The sequence below is a fragment of the Salvelinus alpinus genome, chromosome 21 (genome assembly GCF_045679555.1).
Source record: "Salvelinus alpinus chromosome 21, SLU_Salpinus.1, whole genome shotgun sequence".
Classification (NCBI taxonomy): Eukaryota; Metazoa; Chordata; class Actinopteri; order Salmoniformes; family Salmonidae; genus Salvelinus; species Salvelinus alpinus.
Genome location: NC_092106.1, coordinates 5,491,726 through 5,516,735, shown reverse-complemented (window position 1 = coordinate 5,516,735; position 25,010 = coordinate 5,491,726). Strand labels below are relative to the sequence as shown.

The window sequence follows — 25,010 nt, the reverse complement described above, 5'->3', positions numbered from 1 at the left end:
TTGACAGAGCTTGAAGAATTCTGAAAATAATAATGGACAAGTGATTTCTCAATCCAGGTGTGGAAATGCTCCTTAAGTGAGTTGCTGATGAACATGAATGCAACATTTAAAGTAAGTTGTATTTCAGTAAAGACACAACATGATGACACATGGATACAGAAATAATGTCAATGCTCATTTTTATTTGATGCTACTTTGAAATATCTATTTTCCAAAGGGAAGTGAAAAAACAAAAACCCATTTAAGCCAATGTTGGAGAAACTGTTAAAAAAATTCCATGATCGCATTTAAGACAATCGAGCAACCTCTTGTAAAAAAACGAATCACGAACAATAACTAAACTATTTACATGGAAATGTATGTTAAAATACCTGTAAAAATAGGGGCTTATTACAACAACAACAAAAAACTATTTATAGCCAAACCTACAATAATCAGACTTAGGAACTAGTACTTATTCTGGTCCAACCTGCTCTTAAGGAACCGCAAGGTGTGCAAGCCTTTGTTTAAGCCCAGTTCTACCAAACATGTTTGTACTAATAAACTGATTAGTAGAATCTGATACAGAAGACATGTACAAAAGCACAATTTTTTTTATTGGATTTAAGTTGATGGGCCACTCTATAAAAGCCACCAAATGAGCAGCAACGGTCCTTTGGGAGTAAACTATGGATTTGGAAACTAGAAGTGTTCCTGAGTAGATTGGACCCCCCTTTTACTGTGACACAATTTACAGATAATTTTGTATGGTGCAATATGTATATCCAATATGAAAAAAATTATTGGATTTCAGTTGATGGGCCACTACAAGCAACGCTCCTCTGGGTGTAAACTCTGTGGATTTGGAAACTAAAAGTGCTCCTGATTAGAATGGACCCCTCTTTTACTGCGACACAATGTACAGATTATTTTGTACGGTGCAATAAATGATAGGAGTACACACACAAAAAACATTGTTGACCATTTAGGCTTGAACAAATAGAGAACAAACAAATAAATTACATATCTTATAGAAATACTTTGTATTATTCTTTGTATGATAACTAGTATATAATATATCGATAGTTGTGCACATTTTCCATCATTTTCGTTCGAATTATGAATTGACAAATTATACAGGACGGGACATTTATTGTGAAGAGTTATAACGATCCGTGACCCGGACGTACTTAGTTATCCCTGCCTGCTTCACAGCGGTGCGAGAACCAAAGCAGAGGAAAGAAAGCTTTTCTAGCTAATTGAAATACACGTTATCTGCTGTTGTTTCAGGTATGACAATATTCCGACATTTGAATATCTGCTTTTTTGTTTGACATCTGTCAAAAGAGTCAAGTTTTGCACCGTAACTGACAAAGTACAGCGGGCTTGACAACTTACCTGGATCATGTGCAGTCCATCTGCTAGCGTAAAGTTAACTAGCTTGCCAGCTAAATACGGCGACTGCTAGCTAGCTAGCTACTTGAGTGGAACCGGTGATTCACTGACAACTAGCTAGCTACATTATCAGCTTGCTTATTGAGTTATTATGCAATTGATTCGAGTTATCGAAAGATAAGTGGCTAGTTAGCTATGTGCCCTTCCTTCAAATAACACATCACTTAATTCGTTTGTTGTGATATAGTTACATCATCACTTGACAGCTCGTTAATTAGCTAGCCAGGTGCTAGCTAGTTAGTTAGCAATCTAACCCGCTATGCGACTAACTAGCATGTTACAGGTGTCCAGGTTACCACCACTTGCGACTAACTAGCATGTTACAGGTGTCCAGGTTACCACCACTTGACGTTGACAGACCCTTTCCTACGCATCATAATGATGATGATAATAATGTACTTACATTATGCAAAATAAAAGTGTAAGATGGAAGACGTCCATCTGTTGGCAGTCTGTCTATGCTGCCTTATTTCAGTCAAACCGTAAACATCCGCATTGATTCAGGACTCTGTACTGTAACACATGTGCTCTTCTGCCTTTATTTCAGTAAAACAGTAAACATCGGCATTCAATCAGGACTCTACTGTGACACGGGTTCTACGTTTTGAAAAATGTAGGAGCACACAAAGATATGTAGGAGCTTAATGAAAAATATTTGAGGTATTACAGCAGCAATCCACAGTTGAAACAATAACAAAGAATGGTCCCCGCCACAGTTTCCGTCAAAGGTTGAGAGATGGGTCTGGGGAAATATAACCACAAATGTATAGACAGAGCTATGGCTGCAAGGACAGACTAGATATCAACGTTATAGTTTTAACCATGTTTTGAGGCTATACAGAGTTTGTTTACATTTACTCTGTTTACAAACATTGGAAAAGCAAGCTATGTTTTGCCTTCTGATGGGGTAAGACAGTTGAACTAAGCTCATGGGGCATTATGTAATACTTTTCAAGAATCAATGGGTTTATATAATACATTTTATATGTTAAAATACAGGGTTTAGGAGCACAAGTAAAAAAAACATTTTTAAGATTGAGATATAGCCTGTATGATTCCTAGCTGCTTTTGAAGCTCATCTAGAGAAGTTCTCCCTTTTCCTTTCTTTCGGTGCCACCACGTTTGAATGCCACTGAGGCTGTGAGCAGAGGGACAGCAAAGAATTCAATACAACAATTATTACCTGGGGGATTTTTATTTTTTTCTTGGGGCACTGGTGCTACCAAAATTCCAGGTAGCACAGCAAAATATTTTGGGATCTTATGCCCCCAAAATGGTAGCACTGTAGAGCCCTGTCAATAAGCTAACCAGTCAGGCTGTGGTTCACGAATTAACATTGGGTTTCTGTTATTCCTCTGGCCTGAATGAAACTGCACACTGTCTGGGTTTAGCCTCGGGGGTACCAGTCTGTTCTGAGTTATCATTCCACTCCCTGGCACTCCTTGACACAGAGTAGCATATAAGGAGTGGATCGTTAGCAAACAGGTTCGGGATTTCAGAGTCTGGGTTCCCGTGCATCCCCTGATTGCCCTCACAGACTGACACACTTGAAACAACTTCTATAGATTTGTTTGAACTCACCTAGTCCAGTGTTCCATACCACAGTGTACCTCTCTGTCCAGGCTGGTGCCAGCACCTGTTGATGGAGTCTATGCTCCAGTGAGATGACTGACCAGGGCAACAACAACCGAAACATCTCCCGCAACCCCTTCGCTGCCCTTTTCAGCTCCCTCGCCGACGCCAAGCAGTTTGCATCGGGCCAGAAACCACCTTTGCACCATGGCGAACCACCCTGTGAGTTACCCTCCCAAGGAGGAGTTACAGGGCACGCAGGCTTTTGCTCCAGCCCAGCTCTAGCACATATGACCTGACTAATCGGCTGCATGGCAGGACCTTGATTATTTCAATTGGTGGTGTTTTAGTGCTGGGTTGGAATAAAGGCCTGCAAAACCACGTGGCCACTCCAGCTCTAATGGTTCACTGTGCCACTTATATAGGCTATAGCCTGTCTGTATAACTTAAACACCACTGATATGATGCAGCACGCTCACTGACTTGATGTTTGACAATGACCTCATGCGGTTTCTTATATTTGCTGGCTTATCTCGTATTGCAGCGGAGGACTCGGAGGGAAGTCAGTCCGAGTCGGAGAACTCGGACAGCATCGAGGACAATGACGACTCGGTGGCCGAGATCAGCCGCTCCTTCCTGTCGCGGCAGGAGCTGTGCGAGCAGCTCAACATCAACCACATGATCCAGAGGATCTTCCTCATCACCTTGGACAACAGTGAGTGCAGGAAGTTAGATTGGAGCGTATTAGGGCTTTTACACCGTGTTTGTTCTTCATTTAGGACACCTTTTTCCATTGGAGTGGCAGCGTGATGCCACTTGTCCCTTCTAGTTTACTGAATCTTGTTGTCATGTCAACAACCCTTAATGTTGCCTGGCTGGGTCTATATGATGTACCGTAGTGGTATGAACTATAGCAAATCAGTCTGTTTCCCAGGCAACCCTTTGTGTGCCCATACACAAGCGATGGCTTGATTAATCACCCATCAACATCCCCCTGTTTTAATAACCAGGCCCCAATTTTGACTGCCTTCTTTATTCCCCTCTGTTTTCTGTTGATTGATCTGAGGTGCTGTATTGAGGCGTGGTCAATGTGTGATTTACAGCTTTCTTCAACTCTTTCTTCAACTCATGGGGATTCAGTACAACCATCCTTCCTGGCGGTCTTTTCTTCACGCCGTCACTGTGCGTACTAGATTAGACAGAGCGTGATCGGCTTGGCATCAGCCAACTGGCTGATTCAGGCTGTGTCATCAAGGGGGTCTACAGGTCCCAGATTACTGTCCGCCGCCTCCTCTTTTCCCGCTCATCATCCCTCACTGACTGCCATGAAAGTGCCCCGATGACGGAGCCCCTGTCTGTCCATTTCTAGTCTTAATCTAATCTGTTCGTGCTCTTTGGTGCTGCTGGACCGCTGGCCTCTCTTAGGATTCCATTTCAGGGCTATCCAGTAAACAGTAAATGACTTACCCCAGCTCAATACTCATAAACTAGATGCTGGAATGAGTCATGAATGACCGTGTTTGCTCTAAGTGAAAAGTAAAACATGAACTATTGTTTGACCTCAGGTGACCCCAGTCTGAGAGGAGGCAATGGGATTCCTCCACGCTGTGTGTTCCTGGAGGAAATGGCCGCTGAGATGGACGGTCAAGATTGGCTGGACATGGACAACATTGAGCAGGTACAATAAGACTGGACATTGGTAATGGTGGTGGCGAACTGTTCGCTGGTCAGCTCAGTTGACCTCGATGCCATAAGATCCACATGTACTGTATCCTCTTCTCATACCGATTTCCTCGCTGGCTTGTAGTTTCAGGGGACTAGGCCTATTAAGTATACAGTGTATCGTCTACTCTAAGAAGATGGAATAGTGAAAAATGCATAGTGAACAAAGTTCATAGAGACCATATGCTCCACAAGAAGCAGAGATCAGTAAGTAAGTACATGAAGTTCATAGCACAGAATGTTGGCTAAGTTCTTTTTTTTTTTTTTTTTTTTTATATATTTTTTTTTTATATCAGGCACTCTTCAACAGATTACTGATGCTGGAGCCAGGAAACCACCTCATCTACATGACCTCGTGTAATGCTGTAAATCTCTCTGCCGACCGAGACGCTGGGGACAAGTCCGCCATACCGTTCCTCTACGCCTGCTACCAGAGAGCCAAGGAAGAGGTGGGGTCACATACACAGCACTCACTCTCATTCCTAATTTCTTTCTCCACGAATTCCCAGACATAATTCAGTCAGGAAAAGTGTGCTGTATAGGACAGTTTTAAAAGGCAAACACGGACTGTACAAAACATTAGGAACACCTGCTCTTTCAATGACTTGCCAAGTGAATCCAGGTGAAAGCTATGATCCCTTATTGATATCACTTGTTAAATCCACTTCAATCAGTATAGATGAAGGGGAGACAGGTTAAAGAAAGATTTTTAAGCCTTGAGACAATTGATTGTGTATGTGTGTCATTTAGAGGGTGAATGGTTAAGACAACAGATTGAAGTGCCTTCAAACGGGGTATGGTAGTAGGTGCCAGGCGCACCGGTTGTGTGTCAAGAACTGCAACGCTGCTGGGTTTTTCACGCTCAACAGTTTCCCATGTGTATCAAGAATGGTCCGTCACCCAAAGGACATCAAACCAACTTGACACCACTGTGGGAAGCATTGGAGTCAACATGGACCAGCATCCCTGTGGAACGCTTTCGACACCTTGTAGAGTCCATGCCCCGACGAATTAAGGCTGTTCTGAGGGCAAAAGGGGGGGTGCAACTCAATATGAGGAAAGTGTTCCTAATGTTTTGTACACTGTCTAAACCGTGCTGCATGGGACAATGTAAAGCAAAATAGTGTGACAAGGTAAATAGGCTTACTGAACATAATGAATGACCTGTCTAAGGTTAAATCTGCTGTTTATTTTTAGATAATTTCAATCTGCATATAGGCTAAATAATGCATGTTTAGTTTGTGCTCCATTGCTGACAATGATGTGACAAATTCTTAACCTCCCTGCTCCCTCCTGACATTACACACCCTCAGGTCACCAAAGTACCGGAGAAGCTGCTGTCGTACGCAGTGCGCTGTAAGAACCTGGCGGTGTCCAACACACGCACGGTCCTGCTCACCCCCGAGATCTACATCAGACAGAACGTGTACGAGCAGCTACTGGATTTGCTGCTAGAGGGAGTCGGCGGAGCCCGTGAGTCCATTCAATTATTAAAGCCCCCCGACTGTCTGAGGATCCCGGTTCTGTTCCATCTCAGTAGCCAAAGAAAGTGGTGTTTGCTGCTCAGGTATCAACTGTTGAGGCCTCCCAAGACAGGATGTGCTGTAACTTAGTCTAGTCTGCACCCGCTGATGAAAGAACTGGTTTAGACTGGTTTGAACTTGTCTATCTGTATTTATTAGTGCATAATAGCCTCACTTTGCTGTGTGTTGTCGTATAAGGTCCTGATGATGTTGCGTGTGGTTTGTGTCCAGAAAAGGGTGGGAAAGATGCCTGTACAATACAGAGAGTATACTTTACTGAACTGTGTAGGCTATATATACAGGTTATTTTTTTCTGCTATATATACCTAAGCCCTTTTTTGAGCCAGGAAAAACCCTGTACACGTCTTGTTCTGTAAAGTACAGCATCTTTTCTGCATTATACAGGGCTATTATACCAGGTTTTTACTTACCTATACCTAAGCCCCTTTTTGAGCCAAGAAAAACCCTGACATTAAGTGTGCTTTCTGTTGTGCGTTGCAGAGCTGGACGAGGTGGTGGAGTTCATGGAGGAGGTGATCGCTGGCCTGTTGGCTGATCAGGAGGTGCGCACCTTCAGCGAGGTGATCGGCCCCGTGCTCGATATCTTCCAAGGCCGTGTGAAAGACTTGGATCTCTGCCAGCGGCTGCTCTTCTCCTACCTCGACCTGCTCCTCTACTTCAGCCGCCAAAAAGATATCGCTACGGTCAGGGGCCGTAATGCATCGTCACCATTCCTCTGGACTGTTTTGTACAACCATGATTATTACTTGATTATATTCTGTACTATTCTATTGTATTCTATTCATAACAAGATTATTATTATTTTTACAACTGCATTCATATGTCTGAGATAGACAACCTTGATCTCAAAAGTAGTTTACTCTTTGTTAATATACTTCAAATTGCCTTCCTCCAGGTATTGGTGGAGCACATCCAACCCAAAGATCCCGACAATGGGCTTCAGTATCAGAAGACCCTCCTTGGCACTGTGTTGAGTATCTCTTGCTTGCTGAAGACCCCGGGAGTGGTGGAGGGTCACGGCTTCTTCCTCAACCCATCACGCTCCAGTCCACAGGAAATGAAGGTGCAGGAGTCCAACATACACCAGGTAAGGGCACTAGAGTCTTTGGTCAAAGTAGTGCACTATATATAGGGAATAGAGTGTTATTTGGGACGGACCCCTAACCTTCTCGTCTTCTGTGTCTCCAAAACCCCACTTAGGCCTACATCTAGCTTACTGCCAATGGTCAGACACTAGCTTAGTCTAAGTTACACAATGTGTAGAATAGCAGGAAATTTGCTTTAAAACTGCAAAAACAATTATTCACCTCATAATATCCTGCAATTCTACACATTTTGCTATAACATTTTCTCTCTACCCCATGGCAGAATTTGTAGAATTGCATGTAATTAGTTTTAAAACAGCAACATTTTCTCTACACCGCATGCCAAAATGTAAAGAATTGCTGAAAATGTTACTTTAACAATGCATAATAATTATGCAATTATCTACTGCCAAGAAGGCAGGCACTAAAATGTTTTGTTCCACCCCAAAAGGCTAGAGGCACTTCTGCCTGATGAGTTTCCCTGAGGTTTTCCTGAACTTTCCAATATCGTCACCATATTTAAAGCTGCAATATGTAACTTTTTGGGGTATCCAACCAAATTCACATAGAAATGTAAGTTATAGATCTGTCATTCTTGTTGAAAGCAAGTCTAAGAAGCAGTAGATTTGTTCTATGTGCTCTATTTCTATGCTTCCAGTCTTAAATTTCATTTTTGCGTCTTTTGGTTTTCTACACCAGCTGAAAATACAATATTTTTGGTTATGGAAAATATATTCCGCAGCGGTTTAGATGGTACAATGATTCGCTACACTATACTTGCTTGTTTTGTCACAAACTGAAATTAGGAGAACTGGTGGAGGGATTTCTGCATAGTGCATCTTTAAGTCGTTTGAAACATATTCAAGTTATTAACCTTAGGAACATAGCCACGCCAAGCCCAAAAGTTTGAGCACCCCTGTTCTAAATACCACTTCAATAGGTTTCAGACAATAACAGGGTATCATAGCATTCAGGGGTATTTTTTAAATCTGAATTTAACAAGAAATGTCATGCCAAAATTATCCACTGACAACATAACATGGGGCTTTGTCCAGAGAGTTCACCACAAGATCTTATAAACACCCCAGTAGAATAACAAGTGTAGGTTACAGTGTTGTTAAGTGATCACCTCCCGTGCCAGACTATGTGAGTGGAGCTGGAGCGGAGTGTGCCTAATTTCACTGGAGTGCGGCGCGAGATTCCCAAAGGCTGGAGCATCGGCTGTCTTACCCACTCCAATTTCGTTCCAGGAGAGAGATTCAGTAGCGCTCACTTCACGAGCTCTGGGCAGGCCCGACCCAGCATGCATTTGTAGTCTATTGGGTGCTGCTATAGCCCCTTGCTTTAGCTACTGTCATGGAGTTTGTGAAACATTTTCATAAAGGAACTGATAAAACACACAGGTGCTGTGTGGTGATGTAGTGTCCACAACTAACGAATCATGATGGTGTACTTACTACGTGCACATGCTAAAATAAAGGAACGAGGTGGGTAGGTAACTAAGTGTGTCATTGTAGCAAAGTATTTCTCAAGTAAAAATCTGATCTCTGAAGTGTTCTTCATTGTTGTTATTTTATCTATACAATAGGCCATAATTTATTTTGGTCCAATAGGCCTAGCATATTCCTACTTTCAAGGAGGCTGTCCCAGACAAATAAAAATCTTGATCGACCGAAAGTCGTCTGTTCTTTCGACCAATCAATTGAGCACACCTTATGTGTTTTTATAAAATCAAATATGTGCATTGAGCTTGTCTAATGCTTTAAGCTTACAGTTTGATGCCTCGAGGGCGCCAGAGCCAACCAGTAGAAATGAAAAACTTAACCTGACCCAACTATTCTCCTTCTGCTCCTGCTGGCTTTGCCAGTAATAGGCTACACAAGGAGTCAGCCATCTTTCTCATGTGGGATGCCAATTTATCTTACAATTTCTACCGATCTGCGTGCCAGGTATGGTTTTCATATGCAAATTTTCATGACAGTTTAATTTAATTTATAACGTCTTCATATCTCAAATTGTGGTTAATCAAAAATGATCTCAATCTAAATGAAAATGATACAAACCTAAAAAGTAACTTCTATAGCCATTGCCATCTATGTAAAAAAATAACCTACATAAAGCCAACAAATAAAAACATTGCAGCCTGCAGGTAGAAAATATCCAGATTAAAAATAAATATCCTATAAATCACATTGGCTACACATGGCCTGTCTGCAACGAACTTGAACATTGGGTCCGGCTCACAGACTGTGCTAGCGAATACACAGCTGTAGGCTATTTGCGCAAGGGATAAGAAGCCATGCTTGACTTGGGCAGGAGCTCACTGGAGCTGAGTACCGGCACCTCAAACCCTGTTAGTCTTACAGAATATTAGTTTCAAAGTATTGTGGAGCTCCTGCATCCAAATTTCAACAGTACCAGCACCCAAAATGAGTACCGGAACCTATTTCAGTCCAAGTCGAGCACTGATAAGAAGCCTATTTTATGACGTTTCCACTGGATCAGAGCATTCAATTTTTCCCCTTCATGCTGAGTGGTCATCGAAAGGGAGAGGGCTGGAAAGATTTTTCAGATACATTGAGGAAGTATGAGAATTCTCAATGGATGTAAAAACAGACTTTGTTTGCTTGCTGTTTGAGGTGAAGAAAACATTACTTTGAGAAGCTCCACAGGTCATTAGTGGTGGTGCGTTAAGCCAATCAGAAATACTATCAGATCCCCAAATGGGCACATTTATATGCCTACATTTGCGCACAAGCCAGGTAGCCTCGTAAATGGAATTAAATCAACCAAAATGTGTTTCTCACAAGTGTAGCATAGGTTGTGCACTCTGCAAACAATGTGTCCACTCAGACAATGAGAACAGGAAGACTGGAATAATATTGAATGCATTAAAAGAAATGACTGTAACCTAAGTAACAAACATTGTAGATTAGGAATTAACGATAAATGTACAACTGGTGATATATGTAATGGGCACTTCATAGACACTAACAATCAAACGCAAACAATTCACACAGTGAAGTTATGAAACAATACTGTGCACAAATTGGCGGGATTGAGCGCATTCTGGAGAGAGAAGTGCATCTGGGCACATGGTCAATCCAACGTCAGGGCAACAATGGCCTCAGCAGAAGTCAGTGGATTCATACTTCTTGCGCTTCGCGGAGCAGTGCAGAACTGTTGTCAAAGAAGTGAGTTTGTGTTTATACAGGATGTACCGCCCCCACCTACCGTCAACCAATCATGTCAATGCGGTGCTATACAGTGCCCTCCGCATTGTTACAACATTTGGGAGGCGCCTGTCGATGTACAGAGCTCGATTTGGCCTCTTCATACCTCTGGAGGCTCCGCAATTGCGTCACACCCTCCATATGGAACATCCGACCACATTTTTAGAATCAAGCATAAATTGGCTAGGCCTCCGCAATGGATTAGTTCACTGAGATGGGTGCAAATATACAGGACCAGTTTAAAGTTTGGACACACCTACTCATTCAAGGGTTTCTTTATTTTTACTATTTTCTACATTGTAGAGTAATAGTGAAGATATCATCAAAACTATGAAATAACACACACAGAATCATGTATCAAATCAAAGTTTATTTGTCACGTGCGCCGAATACAACAGGTGTAGACCTTACAGTGAAATGCTTACTTACAGGCTCTAACCAATAGTGCAAAAAAGGTATTAGGTGAACCATAGGTATGTAAAGACATAAAACAACAGTAAAAAGACAGGCTGTATACAGTAGTGAGGCTATAAAAGTAGCGACGCTACATACAGACACCGGTTAGTCAGGCTGATTGAGGTAGTATGTACATGTAGATATGGTTAAAGTGACTATGCATATATGATGAACAGAGAGTAGCAGTAGCGTAAAAGAGGGGTTGGCGGGTGGTGGGTGGCGGGACACAATGTAGATAGCCCGGTTTGCCAATGTGCGGGAGCACTGGTTGGTCGGCCCAATTGAGGTAGTATGTACATGAATGTATAGTTAAAGTGACTATGCATATATGATAAACAGAGAGTAGCAGCAGTGTGAAAAAGAGGGGTTGGGGGGGGAGGGCACACAATGCAAATAGTCCGGGTAGCCATTTGATTACCTGTTCAGGAGTCTTATGGCTTGGGGTAAAAACTGTCTTTTTGTCCTAGACTTGGCACTCCGGTACCGCTTGCCATGCGGTAGTGGAGAGAACAGTCTATGACTGGGGTGGCTGGGGTCAGTGACAATTTTTAGGGCCTTCCTCTGACACCGCCTGGTGTAGAGGTCCTGGATGGCAGGCAGCTTAGCCCCATTGATGTACTGGGCCGTACGCACTACCCTCTGTAGTGCCTTGCGGTCAGAGGCCGAGCAATTGCCGTACCAGGCAGTGATGCAACCAGTCAGGATGCTCTCGATGTTGCAGCTGTAGAACCTTTTGAGGATCTGAGGACCCATGCCAAATCTTTTTAGTTTCCTGAGGGGAAATAGGCTTTGTCGTGCCCTCTTCCTCTTCACGACCGTCTTGGTGTGTTTGGACCATGTTAGTTTGTTGGTGATGTGGACACCAAGGAACTTGAAGCTCTCAACCTGCTCCACTACAGCCCTGTCGATGAGAATGGGGGCATGCTCGGTTCTCCTTTTCCTGTAGTCCACAATCATCTCCTTAGTCTTGGTTACGTTGAGGGATAGGTTGTTATTCTGGCACCACCCGGCCAGGTCTCTGACCTCCTCCCTATAGGCTGTCTCATCGTTGTCGGTGATCAGGCCTACCACTGTTGTGTCGTCTGCAAACTTAATGAGGGTGTCGGAGTTGTGCCTGGCCATGCAGTCGTGGGTGAACAGGGAGAACAGGAGGGGACTGAGCACGCACCCCTGGGGAGCTCCAGTGTTGAGGATCAGCGTGGCAGATGTGTTGCTACCTACCCTCACCACCTGGGAGCGGCCCGTCAGGAAGTCCAGGATCCAGTTGCAGAGGGAAGTGTTTAGTCCCAGGGTCCTTAGCTTAGTGATGAGCTTTGAGGGTACTATGGTGTTGAACGCTGGGCTGTAGTCAATGAATGGCATTCTCACGTAGGTGTTCCTTTTGTCCAGGTGGGAAAGGGCAGTGTGGAGTGCAATAGAGAGAGCATCATCTGTGGATCTGTTTGGGCGGTATGCAAATTGGAGTAGGTCTAGGGTTTCTGGGATAATGCTGTTGATGTGAGCCATTACCAACCTTTCAAAGCACTTCATGGCTACGGACGTGAGTGCTACGGGTCTATAGTCATTTAGGCAGGTTGCCTTTCTTGGGCACAGGGACTATGGTGGTCTGCTTGAAACATGTTGGTATTACAGACCCAATCAGGGACATGTTGAAAATGTCAGTGAAGACACCTGCCAGTTGGTAACCAAAAAAGTTATACAAATTAAAATATATTTGAGATTCTTCAAAGTAGCCACCCTTTGCCTTGACAGCTTTGCACACACTTAGCATTCTCTCAACCAGCTTCAAGAGGAATGCTTTTCCAACTGTCTTGAATGAGTTCCCACATTTGCTGAGCACTTGTTGGCTGCTTTTCCTTCACTCCACAGTCCAACTGATCCCAAACCAACTCAATTGGGTTGATGTCGGGTGATTGTGAAGGCCAGGTCATCTGATGCAGCACTCCATCACTCTCCTTCTTGGTCAAATAGCCCTTACACAGCCTGGAGGTGTGTTTTGGGTCATTGTCCTATTGAAAAACAAATGATAGTCCCACTAAGCGCAAACCAGATGGGATGGTGTGTTGCTGCAGAATGCTGTGGTAGTCATGCTGGTTAAGTGTGCCTTGAATTCTAAATAAATCACAGACAGTGTCACCAGGAAAGCACCCCCACACCATCACACCACCACCTCCATGGTTCACGGGGGGAACCACACATGCAGAGTTCATCAGTTCACTTACTCTGCGTCTCACAAATACATGGTTGTTGGAACCAAAAATCTCAAATTTGGACAGATTTCCAACGGTCTAATGTCCATTGCTCGTGTTTCTTTGCCAAAGCAAGTTTCTTCTTATTATTAGTGTCCTTTTTAATAGTGGTTTCTTTACAGCAATTCGACCATGAAGGCCTGATTCACGCAGTCTCCTCTGAACCGTTGATGTTGAGATGTGTCTGTTACTTGAACTCTGTGAAGCATTTATTTGGGCTGCAATTTCTGAGGCTGGTAACACTAATGAACTTTTCCTCTGCAGCGGAGGTAACTCTGGGTCTTCCTTTCCTGTGGCGGTCCTCATGAGAGCCAGTTTCATCATAGCACTTGATGGTTTTTGCGACTGCACAATTTTCCGGATTGACTGAGCTTCTTGTCTTAAAGTAACGGACTGTCCTTTCTCTTTGCTTATTTGAGCTGTTCTTGCCATAATATGGACTTAGACCTATTTGGTAAAAGACCATCTTCTGTATACCCCCCCTTCCTTGTCACAACACAACTGATTGGCTCAAACGCATTAAGAAGGAAATAAATTCCACAAATTAACTTTTAACAAGGCACACCTAGAAAATAGTCCAAATAAAGAGAAACCCTTGAATGAGTAGGTGTGTCCAAACTTTTGACTGGCACTTTGTGTGTATAGAATTTGTATTTAATTATAAGTAAGTCACAGCCTATATATGCAATTTATAGACTTATGGTTTAATACAACAAAATGTTTTTTTGAGTGCTTTATGTCCCTATCAGAATTTGTGTCGCACTCGCAAGTGCTTCACAATTTATTTATTTGTAGGCTATAGCCTTGAAATAATATAGGGATTTTAATAAATGTAGCCAATCTGGATCAGCAGTTTTTGAGCTCAGAGACGTTTTTAGCGGAGCGGTTGGAAAAGACTTGGAGTGCCGGTGAGTGATGAGCGGGATTTCAGACCGCTCAACTCCGCTCACATACTCTGCTCCCGTCTACTTATTGACATATCCTGTCCTCCTTTCGTCCCAGTTCATGGGCCAGTTCCATGACAAGCTGCACCAGCTCCTGAAGAACCTGCTGCAGCAATCGGGTGAGACGCGCCACCTGCTGCTCTCCTGGCTGGGCGGCTGCCTGCATGCCAACGCCGGGCGCACCAAGATCTGGGCCAACCAGATGCCCGAGATCTACTTCCAGATGTACGCCTCAGACGCCTTCTTCCTCAATCTGGGCGCCGCGCTGCTCAAGCTGTGCCAGCCCTTCTGCCGACCGCGCTCGCCCAAGCTGCTCACCTTCAACCCCACCTACTGCGCCTTCAAGGAGCTCAGCGAGGAGGAGCGGCACAACCGCAACGTGCATGCCAGAGGTTTGTGTGCATGTTTGTATGTGCACTCTTGTATATACGTGCACGTGGGTATGGATCATTGGATGTCCTTTTTACATAGTTGATTCTCTATTTTATGTTAGTAAATATGAACCTATCATTTTCTCATTGATCATTAGGTCTGGACAAAGAGACGTGTCTTGTCCCCCTTCCCCCCCAGCAGTCGGTGGAGTACGCCCAGTCGTACAGCCTCCTCACTGAGAACCTCATCCTCACCCAGATGACCCTTCACCTGGGCTTCCACAGGTAACTAACTGGCAACGTTACAGAACATTTAGATATAATTAAAATGATAGGATAGATATGATTGTCTTTCAAGTAGAATAGGGAATCATGTCCGGTCTATTCAATGCTTTTCTATCTGCAAATATGTGAACATATCTCCTCACTGAATATACCCCTGACCTAGCAATGCTGTATCCATATGATGAACATTAGTATATTACTTGGTTTTGGGTTTGTGCATGAAGGAAGTTCTACTTACCGTGTTAGTACACAATACCTTTGGTGCTGTTTTTCTGACCTAGATTAAGCCTGTTCCTTGACACACAAAATACCTCTCAGTGGAGGTTCTCCATTGAGCATGGGTTTAAGTCCAGGAGTCGGCTCGATCTGGCCCTTGGACTAGACTTGTGATAACATCTCAGTGTTATCCTTCATAACGGCTGAGCAATATGTACTGTGTCTAACGTTGTGAACTGGACCATGACAAATTTCAAGTGTTCACTGTGACATATGGTTAAGAAAGTTGTATTGTGTCTTCTTGCTTCTCCCTAGACTCCACGAGCAGATGGTGAAGATGAACCAGTCGCTCCACCGGCTGCAGGGTACGTGGCGGGAGGCCCAGCTCACGGGCGGCACGGCGGCCGAGCAGCTCCGCGAGCAGTTTGAGCGCCTCATGACGGTCTACCTGTCGACCAAGGCAGCAGCCACCCAGCCGGGCATGCTGCAGTGCTGCCTCAACCTGCAGGCGTCCAGCGCCACACTCTTGGTTCAACTGGGCCTCAGCAACCAGGGGCCCGAGCACGCCCAGCTCTCCTTCCCCCTGCCACCGCTACACAACAGCCTGCTCTGTCACATGCCAGGTTGCTACCCCTCCCTCCCGCTTTGTCATTTTGACCCTTTTTTTTGCGACTTAGTCAGAGTATTTAACTACGGTAGGAAAGGCAACCAAGTATCCCAGTCATTGCAGGTAAAGCGTTCCGTCAACCTTGCTTGTTTACTTACTTAGACCAATCGCCCCAGGAGTAGAAAAGGCCATCAACAACTCAACTTTTGCCAGTCTTCTCAATGTTGCGCCATCAACCTTGACGTCACGTTTTCAGTCATTTGACAGATGCTCGTATGCTGACTTGCGGTCAGTGCGTACAATAGAGGTGCTAAATCAGTGGTTTTCAACCAGGTGTGCCGTAAATGGCTTCCTAATCTTGATCATTGTGTTGAACACTCACTTATAAACATGACCTGTGGAGTGGGAGCAGCGGTGCCGCTCAGATAATACATTGAATGGCCCATGGTTTTATCTGTATTGTGGTTTCAGGTCCAGTTCGCACAGGCTGTTGTAACATTTGTATCTTTTTTGAGGGGCACGCATCACGAACAAAGTCATTTGTATCATTTTACTTCGCCTGTGAGAACCATTTAGCACAGGCAAGTCTGATTTAGGCGTAGCTGTATCACAGCCTCTGCCATAGAAACAAACGGATGCAAATTGGAGTGGGCTTTGTGGTTGCACCTTTACAATGCAGAAAAGCGCTCGTCTCTAGCTCAAACCTTTAACATTTTCAGACCTATTTTAACAGAGTTTTTGTTTTTGGTTTTTCACATATTGCGGGACCCTCTTAAAGGGGTACACACAAATGAGTCCTCAGTAAGGTACTATAAAAAAAATAGTTCAAATAATCCCCATTTTAATCTATAAAATAATGTTTGTCACGGAAAATAGATGATTTGGAGTAAGGATCCGATAAGATGGAGGTCGTTACCACAATATTAATTAATAGGGCCATTTTAGGTGTGCCACAGAATTGTTTTATCCCATCAAGATGTGCCACGGTTCATAAAAGGTTGGGAACCACTGTGCTAAATAACAGCAAAAAGAAATAATAATTTGCACAATGACAGGGCTATAGAAGAGTTGTGAGAGAATAACACAAGTAGAGAGCAGAGGAGGCTGGCGGGAGTAGCTATAGGAGTACGGGCTCATTGTTATTGCTGGAATGGAATTAATGGAAACATCAAACACACGGAAACAACGTGTTTGCCTCCATTCCAGCCATTAAAAGAGCCCGTCCTCATGTAGCCCCTCCAACCAGCCTCCTCTGGTAGATAGTTTATTAAGACTACTAAGAGGGGTTGGTTATCAAAAGGATTCTTGTACGTCTGCAGAGTTCTTTGCGGAGAACTTGGGAGATTTCTTTGTCTTCCTCCGCCGCTTTGCCGACGAGGTCCTGGAGTCTTCTGCCGAGAGCTTGGAGCAGGTCCTCAACTTCATCACTGTGTTCATGGGAAACGTGGAGAGGTAGGGGAAAGAGGGGGAGGCATTGAGTTCACCCGTGCGCACACACAGTACCAGGCCAAATGTTTGTGCATAATATTAATGTATCCTGGTACATACACTACTGTTCAAAATGTTGGGGTCATTTATACATTTCCTTGTTTATTTGAAAGAAAAGCAAATTTTTTGGTCCATTAAAATAACATCAAATTGATCAGAAATACAGTGTAGACATTGTTAATGTTGTAAATGATTATTGTAGCTGGAAACGGCAGATTTTTCATGGAATATCTACATAGGCGTACAGAGGCCCATTATCAGCAACCATCACTCCTGTGTTCCAATGGCATGTTGTGTTAGCCTTTTAAAATTATAAACTTGAATTAGCTAACTGATCATTAGAAACCCTTTTGCAATTATGTTAGAACAGCTGAAAACTGTTGTTCTGATTTAAAGAAGCAATAAAACTGTATTTCTTTAGACTAGTTGAGTGTCTGGAGCATCCGCATTTGTGGGTTTGATTACAGGCTCAAAATGGCCAGAAACCAAGAACTTTCTTCTGGAACTCGTCAGTCTGTTCTTGTTCTGAGAAATGAAGGCTATTCCATGCAAGAAATTGCTAAGAAACTGAAGAACTCGTACAATGCTGTGTACTACTCCTTTCATAGAACAGCGCAAACTGGCGCTAACCAGAATAGAAAGAGTGGGAGGCCCCGGTGCACAACTGAGCAAGAGGACAAGTACATGAGAGTGTCTAGTTTGGGAAACAGACGCCTCACAAGTCCTCAACTGGCAGCTTCAAAACACCAGTCTCAACGTCAACAGTGAAGAGGCAACTCCGGGATGCTGGCCTTCTAGGCAGAGTTGCAAAGAAAAAGCCATATCTCAGACTGGCCAATAAAAAGAAAAGGTTAAGATGTGCAAAAGAACAGACACGACCGAGAAAGATTGGAAAAAAGGGTTATGGACAGACAAATCTAAGTTTGAGGTGTACGAATCACAAAGAAGAACATTTATGAGACGCAGAAGAAATGAAAAGATGCTAGAGCAGTGCTTGACGCCATCTGTCACGCATGGTGGAGGCAGTTTGATGGTCTGGGGGTGCTTTGGTTGTGGTAAAGTGGGAGATTTGTACAGGGTTCAAGGGATCTTGAAGAAGGAAGGCTATCAAGCCATTTTGCAACGCCATGCCATACCCTGTGGACGGCGCTTAATTGGAGCCAATTTCCAACTACAACAGGACAATGACCCAAAGCACTGCTCCAAACTATGCAATAACTATTTAGGGAAGAAGCAGTCAGCTGGTATTCTGTCTATAATGGAGTGGCACAGTATCATCTCAACCCTATTGAGCTGTTGTGGGAGCAGCTTGACTGTTTGGTATGTAAGAAGTGCCCATCAAGCCAATCCAATTTGTGGGAGGTGCTTCAGGATGCATGGGGCGAAATCTCTTCAGATTACCTCAAATTGACAATTAGAATGCCAAAGATCTGCAAGGCTGTAATTGCTGCAAATGGAGGATTCTTTGACGAAAGCAAAGTTTGAAGGACGATATTATTATTTCAATTAAAAATCATTATTTATAACCTTGTCAACGTCTTGACTATATTTCCTATTAATTCTGCAAGGACATTTATAAGTGACCCCAAAACATTTGAACGGTAGTGTACAATACCCTGAGGACTGTTTATCTCAATTGTGGATCGCCATTGGCTGTTACAACAGTCACTCTTCTGGATGTGATATTCCTAAGGGTTTTATGCGTCTACCATTCGGACTCATCGATGTTCCTATTGTGTTACTCTTTACCCATGTTCCCAGGATGAAGAACCCTCATTTGCGGGCGAAGCTGGCAGAGGTGCTGGAGGCGGTGATGCCCCACATGGAACCGGTGTCGGCTGGCACAGCCCAGCCAATCATGTTCCAGCGTCAAAGGGTCTTCTGCTCCTACCACCATGCACCTCACCTGGCTGAGGCACTCATTGCTGTGTTTGTGGACATTGAGTTCACTGGTGGGTTTAGTGTGTGTGTCTTGCGCACATGCGTTTGTGTGTGTTAGAATCTAAACCTTTGTAATGAAGCTCAAGTGCATGCATGTGACTTGTATGTTATTGACTTTTCTCCTCAGGTGACCCTCACCAGTTTGAACAGAAGTTCAACTACAGGAGACCTATGTATCCCATCCTCAAGTACATGTGGGGGAAGGAGAGCTACAGAGAGAGCATTAAGGCAAGCTTGTTTCCCTTTTTTCTCTCAGTTATTTAGATGGTACCACATTTAGAGTAGTCCTTATTGAAGACCGCTGAAAACACACGGCTATTGGTTTTTCAGTTCTGCACCATAACGCCCCGAAATTCTTATGTGGAATGTTTACTTCAGAGTCTTGCTGTTTATGCATCCGAGAACCTCGAGGCCATGAATCCTCCACTCTTCCTGCGGTATCTGAATCTCCTGATGAACGACGCCATCTTCCTACTCGACGAAGCTATACAGGTGAGAAACTGTCAGCGTTTCGCTCTCGTTTTATGAAAAGGACATTCCTACCGTTGACTTATATCCATCTCAGTAGTGGCTGATGACACTTTAAATCGGCGGGCGGGCTCATTGTAATGCCGGGAATGGAATCAACGAATGGTATTAAGCACATGGTTTCTATACGTTTTATACCATTCCATTCCGACCATTACGATGAGTCGTCCTCACCTCACCAGCCTCTACTGATCTATCTTTTTATTCATTTTTTGGGGGACCTAAAAGACTGTTAAAAACATCCGCAAATCAGCTCCAATTGGTTTTCATTTTGGAAATCTGTTCCAAAGTATTCCCACGCACAATGGAGAGTTACCGTATATGTGATCGTGTACAAATGTAAGCAAGGTTTGAAATGATTATGTTTAAATAAAATATGTCTGTTTGGGCTTCTTGCAGTCAATTTGCAGTCTACAAATAATTTATTATTATGTTCCGGCCGCCTGACTATCCGCTCAAGAAGAAATTGGCCCTCGGCTGAATCTAGTTGTGTATTCCCTGGTTTATCCGAAGATCCTACGTTTTAAACTAGGCCCAATTTTTCTCACTACTTCTCTCTGATCTGGTCCTTTTTCTGTGGTAGTACCTGAGCAAGATTAAGCTTCTGCAGCTGGAGAAGGACCATGATGAGTGGGAGGGCCTGGCTCCTGATGCCCTCAGGGAGAAGGAGTCCAGTTTGCATATGTTGGGACAGCTGGCACGCTTCCATAACATCATGTCCAACGAGACCATCGGCACACTGGCTTTCCTCACATCGGGTTAGTTGGAGAGGGAGGATGAATGGATAACAATGAGTGGATAATGTCTTGGACATGCGTCTCTACCTAGAGCTACACAAACTATGGGTGTTTGTGTATATATTTTTTTAGACATCATTGTCCAATTCATTGAGCAGAATTAAGAGTTTGCCCTGTTTAAGGTAAATGGCAATACTTTATATTTGATGGCACTGTGTTGTACACTGAGGATACAAAATATTAGGAACACCTTTCTCATATTGAGTTACACCCCCTTTTGCCCTCAGAACAGCCTCAATTTGTCAGGACAAACGCGTTACACAGGCATGCTGGCCCATGTTGACTCCAATTTTGCCCACAGTTGTGTCAAGTTGGTTTGATGTCCTTTGGGTGGTGGACCATTCTTGATACACATGGGAAACTGTTGAGCGTGAAAAACCCAGCAGCGTTGCAGTTCTTTTTTTATTTATATTTTTTACTCCTTTTTTCTCCCTAATTTCATGGTATCCAATTGGTAGTAGTTAGTCTTGTCTCATCGCTGGAACTCCCGTACGGACTCGGGAGAGGTGAAGGTCGAGAGCCATGCGTCCTCCGAAACCCAACCAAGCCGCAATGCTTCTTGAACACAATGCCCATCCAACCCGGAAGCCAGCCGCACCAATGTGTCGGAGGAAACACCTGGCGACCTGGTCAGCGTGCACTGCGCTCGGCCCGCCACAGGAGTCGCTAGTGCGCGATGAGACAAGGATATCTCTGCCGGCCAAACCCTCCCTAACCCGGATGACGCTGGACCAATTGTGCGCCGCCCCATAGGCCTCCCGGTCGCGGCCAGCTGCGACAGAGCCTGGACTCGAACCCAGAATCTCTGGTGGCACAGCTAGCACTGCGATGCAGTGCCTTAGACCACTGCGCGACCCGGGAGGCTCAGCGTTGCAGTTCTTGACACTCAAATTGGTGCGCCTGGCACATATTACCATACCCCGTTCAAAGGCACTTAAATATTTTGTCTTGCCCATTCAACCTCTGAATGGCACACATACACAATCCATGTCTCAATTGTCTCAAGGGTTAAAAATACTTATTTAACCGGTCTCCTCCCCTTCTTCTACACTGATTTGAAGTGGATTTAACCAGTGACATCAATAAGGGATCATAGCTTTCACCTGGATTCACCTGGTCGGTCTGTCAGGGAAAGAGCAGGTGTTTGTACACTCTGTATATATGAATATATTGAAACTCCTGCTCGCTTCTCCCTCTCCATGATATCCCAGAGATCAAGGGTATTTTTGTGCACCCTTTCATGGCCGAGAGGATCATCTCCATGCTCAACCACTTCCTGCAGCACCTGGTTGGCCCCAAGATGGGTGCCCTGAAGGTGAAAGACTTCAGCGAGTTTGACTTCAAGCCTCAACAACTGGTCTCCGATATCTGCACCATCTACCTTAACCTGGGGTAGGTTTCAAAAAGGCAGTATTTCAAGGCTAATACAAGGCTCAGAAGTTTTTCGGGGTTGAAATTCACTTGCTTTTTCCATCTGTACTTCAGTCGATCAAATATTTTGAGCGTTTGCCTGGAGTGCCAGGTGGGTGGTGTTTGCATGTTTTGGATGGTTCAATTGTGCCAGGCAAGCATAGCTAAATTAGTTGAACCTTTATTTTTTTTAAGTACAATTTGTATCCATGTGTGGCATATAAGGTGGCTATTTGGTTTCTAGTGACTCTAACCATGTCTGTTTTGTCTTCGGCAGTGATGAAGATAATTTCTGTGCCACTGTCCCAAAAGACGGGCGCTCCTACTCTCCCACGCTCTTCTCTCAGACTGTCCGAGTCCTGAAGAAGATCAACAAGCCCGGAGAAGTTATTGTGGGTTTCGGTCTCCTTGCTGACAAAATAAAGGTTAGATCTGTATAAAATCACATTACACTGTACCACTATGCCCTCTCCATACCATAACCCTAAATGAATAACTACTGCCTGTCTCCTGTCTTAGTCTCATGCAGACCAACAGCTGCAGGATGAGGAAACGTACGCGGACGCCCCAGACGACTTCCTGGACCCCATTATGTCCACACTGATGCTCGACCCTGTGCTGCTCCCCTCCTCCAATGTCACGGTTGATCGCTCGACCATAGCACGGCATTTACTCAGGTGAGTGATCCCTTAGCAGTAGTATGTCTACGTGCTGCTGGTTTATTCCAGGGACTGCATGCATCAAGCATCTCAGAATAGGAGTGCTGATCTAGGATCAGGTCCCCCCCCCCCTGTCCATGTAGTCTTATTCATTGTGATCTAAAAGGCAAAACTGGTCCTAAATCAGCAGTCTTACTTTGAGCGGCTTGAAATATATGGCCCGAGATCAAGTTTTTTTGTACGATATTGAGTATCAATTTTCATTTCCCTACAGCGATCAGACAGACCCGTTCAACCGCAGCCCACTCACCATGGACCAGATCCGGCCCAACGAGGAGCGGAAGCAACAGATCTTACAGTGGCTGGCCCAGCATAAGCAGGAGCGGCTGCAGATGGGCCCTAGTGGCTAGCCCTGGGATCTTCTCAAACAAACTATGACTGTACCATACCTTCCCTCACCTCCTTACTGACAGTAGTATGCTCCACTTTGACTCATCTCCATGTGTGCTTGCCTTCAAGCTTTGGACTTCAAACCACGTGAGACATTGGTATCTCCCTCTCATGCAGAGCACATCACTCAAATACCGTCACTGGTCAATGGAAGATCCCAGGTCTCAAAAACTGTCAAGAGAGCAGGTAGTGGTGCAATTTGAAAACCGAGTTGCACTGCTACATTCATGTGCCCTATGGTGGTTTCAGAATTCTGCGCCCTGCTACAGAGAATATGCTGTTTACCATTAGTGGTTGCAGTCTGGTCAGAACCACTGGTCTAACTGGACAGTAATCGTTTAGCAATTCCTAAATGATCATCAGCTCTGCCAAATGTTTTATATTTTAAAAGTAGAACTTGGACTTCAGAACAAGAAAATGTCATATGTCTTATTAATTGCCCCTTGTCTCTATAGTACCCATAAGGTACCCATAAGGCACCATCCATCTACGAACCTAAACAAGATTATCTGACGTTATTTAGCATTTACAATTGAAATAATTTCTTACGCAAGCATATAATACCCATTGTAATAAAACGTGGGCAAACCAATCTTAATTTAAAGAATCGGTGCCTAAAACCACCAGCCTTGCTTTAATTTCATTGACCAGACATTTTTCAAGTTATTATATTGTCTTTGTTGCATTTGTGGTATCAAATGCCCTGTCAATGGATATGTCTTATATCCTAAACAAGAGATGGTATGGACAATGTAGGAGTTGGGGTGTCACTTGCTTTGGTTATTTACAAAGCAGTTTGTAACTTGTGCGAGTTGCTCTTGTTTGGAATTTGTGACTTAATGCAAAGTGAAGTGTGATTTGCTGAAGAAATGAGTAGAACATGTGTGAAAGAATACCCATTTGATAGCATGCATTTGTATGTGGTATATCTACTAACTTGATGATTACCCGAGTGAAATTATAATGCAATATTTTAACTGTCAATGTATTTTGAATGTACTAATAAATAAAAAGCTTTGATGTGTTACAGTATCCATCTTTTGCATTACTTCTTCCAGTAGCCTAATAACAGGCAATAACTCATTTATTTCCAATACTCATTCATTAAGTACTAAAGTTCACATAACATAAGGATAATTGTATGGTGTATTAGGAACTGAACAAGGTTTTTACCAACCAACACTATCCAATTACGCTGAACAGAAATATAAACACAACATGCAAAGTGTTGGTCACATGTTTAATGAGCAGACATTTGTTTACATCCCTGTTAGTGAGCCTTTCTCCTTTGAATGTTCAATTCTCTACCATAAGCTGCCTCCAACGTAGTTTTAGAGAATTTGGCTGTACGTCCAACTGGCCTCAGCCGCAGACCATGTGTAACCGCGCAAGCCCAGGACCTCCACATCCGGCTTCTTCACCTGGGGAATGGTCTGAGACCAGATACCCGGACAGCTGATGAAACTGTGGGTTTGCACAACTGAAGAATTTCTGCACAAACTGTCAGAAACCATCTCAGGGAAGCTCATCTGCGTGTTTGTCGTCCTCACCAGGGTCTTGACCTGACTGCAGTTTGGCATCGTAACTGACTTCAGTGGGCTCACCTTTGATGGCCACTGGCACGCTGGAGAAGCGTGCTCTTCGTGGATGAATCCAGGTTTCAACTGTACCGAGCATACGAGTGGGCGAGCGGTTTGCTGATGTCAACGTTGTGAACAGAGTGCCCCATGGTGGCGGTGAGGTAATGGTATGGGATGGCGTAAACTACGGACAATGAACACAATTGCATTTTATCAATGACAATTTGAATGCACAGAGATACCGTGAGGAGATTGAGGCTCATCGTTGTGCCATTCATTCGCCGCCATCACGTTTCAGCACAATAGTGCACGGCCCCATGTCACAAGGCTCTGTACACAATTCCTGGAAGCTGAAAATGCCCCAGTTCTTCCATGGCCTGCATACTCACCAGACATGTCACCCATTGAGCATGTTTGGGATAATCTGAATCGACGTGTA

The 25,010-nt window shown here is 44.0% G+C and overlaps 1 protein-coding gene across 5 annotated transcripts; it reads left to right on the top strand.

Moving 5' to 3' along the window:
* Nucleotides 1-1,158: 1,158 nt before the first annotated feature.
* LOC139547654 (ubiquitin conjugation factor E4 A-like) lies at nucleotides 1,159-24,023 on the top strand. Of its 5 annotated transcripts, none has more exons than XM_071356633.1 (21): nucleotides 1,184-1,269; nucleotides 1,982-2,047; nucleotides 3,057-3,228; nucleotides 3,551-3,721; nucleotides 4,572-4,684; nucleotides 5,025-5,177; nucleotides 6,042-6,201; nucleotides 6,753-6,955; nucleotides 7,168-7,359; nucleotides 14,298-14,631; nucleotides 14,769-14,895; nucleotides 15,427-15,734; nucleotides 17,038-17,170; nucleotides 18,968-19,158; nucleotides 19,275-19,375; nucleotides 19,526-19,639; nucleotides 20,259-20,433; nucleotides 21,684-21,864; nucleotides 22,160-22,307; nucleotides 22,402-22,559; nucleotides 22,816-24,023. In XM_071356633.1, the coding sequence occupies exons 3-21, from the start codon at nucleotides 3,099-3,101 to the stop codon at nucleotides 22,949-22,951; spliced, it is 3,228 nt and encodes a 1,075-aa protein (XP_071212734.1). In that variant the 5' UTR covers nucleotides 1,184-1,269; nucleotides 1,982-2,047; nucleotides 3,057-3,098; the 3' UTR covers nucleotides 22,952-24,023. The 5 variants fall into 5 exon arrangements, 4 of the variants coding, with proteins under 4 accessions (XP_071212733.1, XP_071212734.1, XP_071212735.1 ...); XM_071356635.1 differs by having other exon boundaries at nucleotides 1,199-1,717; nucleotides 1,761-2,047; XM_071356632.1 differs by lacking the exon at nucleotides 1,982-2,047 and having other exon boundaries at nucleotides 1,159-1,269.
* The last annotated feature ends 987 nt before the right edge of the window (nucleotides 24,024-25,010 follow it).